The sequence below is a fragment of the Argentina silus genome, assembly GCF_951799395.1.
Source record: "Argentina silus genome assembly, chromosome: 7".
Lineage (NCBI taxonomy): Eukaryota > Metazoa > Chordata > Actinopteri > Argentiniformes > Argentinidae > Argentina > Argentina silus.
In genome coordinates, this window is record NC_139661.1 from 13,446,891 (window position 1) to 13,449,390 (window position 2,500).

Consider the following 2,500-nt stretch of genomic DNA (forward strand, 5'->3'; position numbering starts at 1 on the left):
CTGTGTGTGTCTCTGTGTGTGTGTTTCTCTCTCTCTGCGTATGTGTGTGTGTATGTCCAGATGTGTCTGCAGGTGTTTTGGTATCATGTCGTCGTGTCTGTGTGTGTCCCAGGCTACGTTGCTGTGGTGATTGCGGCGTGCGTGGTGAACTTCCAGCGAGCGCTGGCCTTGCTGGTGCTCACTCTGGTGGCCATCGTCTTCCTGCTCTGGGATTGGCTGATGAGTCGCTACGGCGACAGGCTGTGGGACGTCCTCCAACCAGCCAGGAAGAACCTCACCACACACTGGGTCTGGCTCAGATGGTGAGTGTGTCTGTGTGTGTGTGTGTGTGTGTGTGTGTGTGTGTGTGTGTGTGTGTGTGTGTGTGTGTGTGTGCGTGTGTGTGTGTGTGTGTGTGTGTGTGTGTGTGTGTGTCTGTGTGACCCTCTCCTCTGCTGTGTCTTGGTCAGGGTAGGTGTGTGTGTGTGTGTGTGTGTGTGTGTGTGTGTAACCCTCTCCTCTGCTTGTGTCTTGTTGTGTAACTCCTGCTGTTCGCTGTACCTGTACATGCATTTGACTAATTTCTGCCTAGAAACCAGACCCAAACTAAACTGCTTATAACATTAGAAATATGATGATCAGGTGCAAAAGCAGGAAGGCCTTTGATAGGTAACACCTTGAAGTTTTGTGTGGATATGCTCAGATCATTGTTCAGAATAACATACTACACCTGACACAGAGATAAAGTAAACAATAATCAAATTTATAATCAAATTAAAGCAGAATTTGGGCCCGCCCGGCTTAAGAGGTTAATGGATAGAAATAGACAGGAAGGTAAGGAGGAGAGGGAATGTCAGCCAGGGGGGGCTGGTGGAGGTAGAAATCGGAGGACAGAAAACAGGTCTAGTGTCAGCCTAGTAAGCGTGGTAATGGGACTCGTGTTATAGAGGAGTGTGCTGTGTGAGGAGAACCATGTGGTTAAGGAGGAGCAGGAAGTGAGTGTACATTACTGGAAACAGTGTTTCTCAACATGTCTGATTCCAAACACATCAGAGGACAGGACACACGTACTGTCACCAACACAACCAAACTACAACCAAACTTCAACCAAACTGTAACCAAAACAACTGCATTGTAACCAACACAACCGCACTGTAACCAACAGCTCCCAGCCCCCTAGCCCCCCCAGCCCCCTAGCCTCTAGCCCCCAGCTACCTCAGCCCCCCAGCCCCCAGCCCTTAGCCCCCAGCTACCTCAGCCCCCCAGCCCCCAGCTATCTCAGCCCCCCAGCCCCTAGCCCCCAGCTACCTCAGCCCCCCAGCCCCCAGCTACCTCAGCCCCCCAGTCCCCAGCTACCTCAGCCCCCAGCCCCCAGCTACCTCAGCCCCCCAGCCCCCAGCTACCTCAGCCCCCCAGCCCCCAGCTATCTCAGCCCCCCAGCCCCTAGCCCCCAGCTACCTCAGCCCCCCAGCCCCCAGCTACCTCAGCCCCCCAGTCCCCAGCTACCTCAGCCCCCAGCCCCCAGCTACCTCAGCCCCCCAGCCCCCAGCTACCTCAGCCCCCCAGTCCCCAGCTACCTCAGCCCCCCAGCCCCCAGCCCCCAGCTACCTCAGACCCCCAGCCCCCAGCTATCTCAGCCCCCCAGCCCCCAGCCCCCAGTCTCCAGCCCCCAGCCCCCAGCCCCCAGCTACCTCAGACCCCCAGCCCCCAGCTATCTCAGCCCCCCAGCCCCCAGCCCCCAGTCTCCAGCCCCCAGCCCTCCAGCCCCCAGTCCCCAGCCCCCAGCCCCCAGTCCCCAGCCCCCAGCCCCCAGTCCCCAGCCACCTTTAAGTTTGAACATTAACCCTTTCATATGATAACAGATCTCCGGATGGGCCAGTGAAACAGCATTTCAGAGGCCTGAGTCATCATCAAGTGTGTGTGTGTGTGTGTGTGTGTGTGTGTGTGTGTGTGTGTGTGTGTGTGTGTGTGTGTGTGTGTGAGAGAGTGTGTATGTGTGTGTAATGTAGTCAGAGAGAGTGTGTATGTGTGTGTAATGTAGTCAGAGACAGTGTGTGTGTGTGTGTGTGTGTGTGTGTGTGTGTGTGTGTGTGAGAGAGAGTGTGTATGTGTGTGTAATGTAGTCAGAGAGAGTGTGTATGTGTGTGTAATGTAGTCAGAGACTGTGTGTGTGTGTGTGTGTGTGTGTGTGTGTGTGTGTGTGTGTGTGTGTGTGTGTGTGTGTCATGTAGTCAGAGACAGTGTGTGTGTGTTTGTGCGTGTGTGTGTGTGAGAGAGAAAGAGAGAGAGCCATGTGCAACTAAGCACACACACACTCTCGCCCCTCCCCATTCCTGGTTCAGTTGACCTAGTGTGTTATCCAGTGTGTAGCAGTGCCACAGAGAGCAGGTCTGACAGAGAGCCCCCCGTGGAGCAGCAGTCAGTCACAGTGTTTACTATGGAGCTGGACGGAGTCAGAGAGAGGAGCCAGGGGAATGGACTAGACAACCATGCCTTCCAGTCGCAGGTAGGCACACACACA

The 2,500-nt window shown here is 55.2% G+C and overlaps 1 protein-coding gene across 1 annotated transcript in view; it reads left to right on the forward strand.

Moving 5' to 3' along the window:
* Positions 1-2,381: 2,381 nt before the first annotated feature.
* LOC310807444 (solute carrier family 28 member 3-like) overlaps positions 2,382-2,500 on the forward strand; it is a 10,495-nt gene continuing 10,376 nt past the window's right edge. The window contains exon 1 of the mRNA XM_083673944.1: positions 2,382-2,485. Within this exon, the coding sequence (XP_083530070.1) occupies positions 2,417-2,485 (69 nt within the window). The 5' untranslated portion in view covers positions 2,382-2,416. The remainder of the gene's footprint in view (positions 2,486-2,500) is intronic.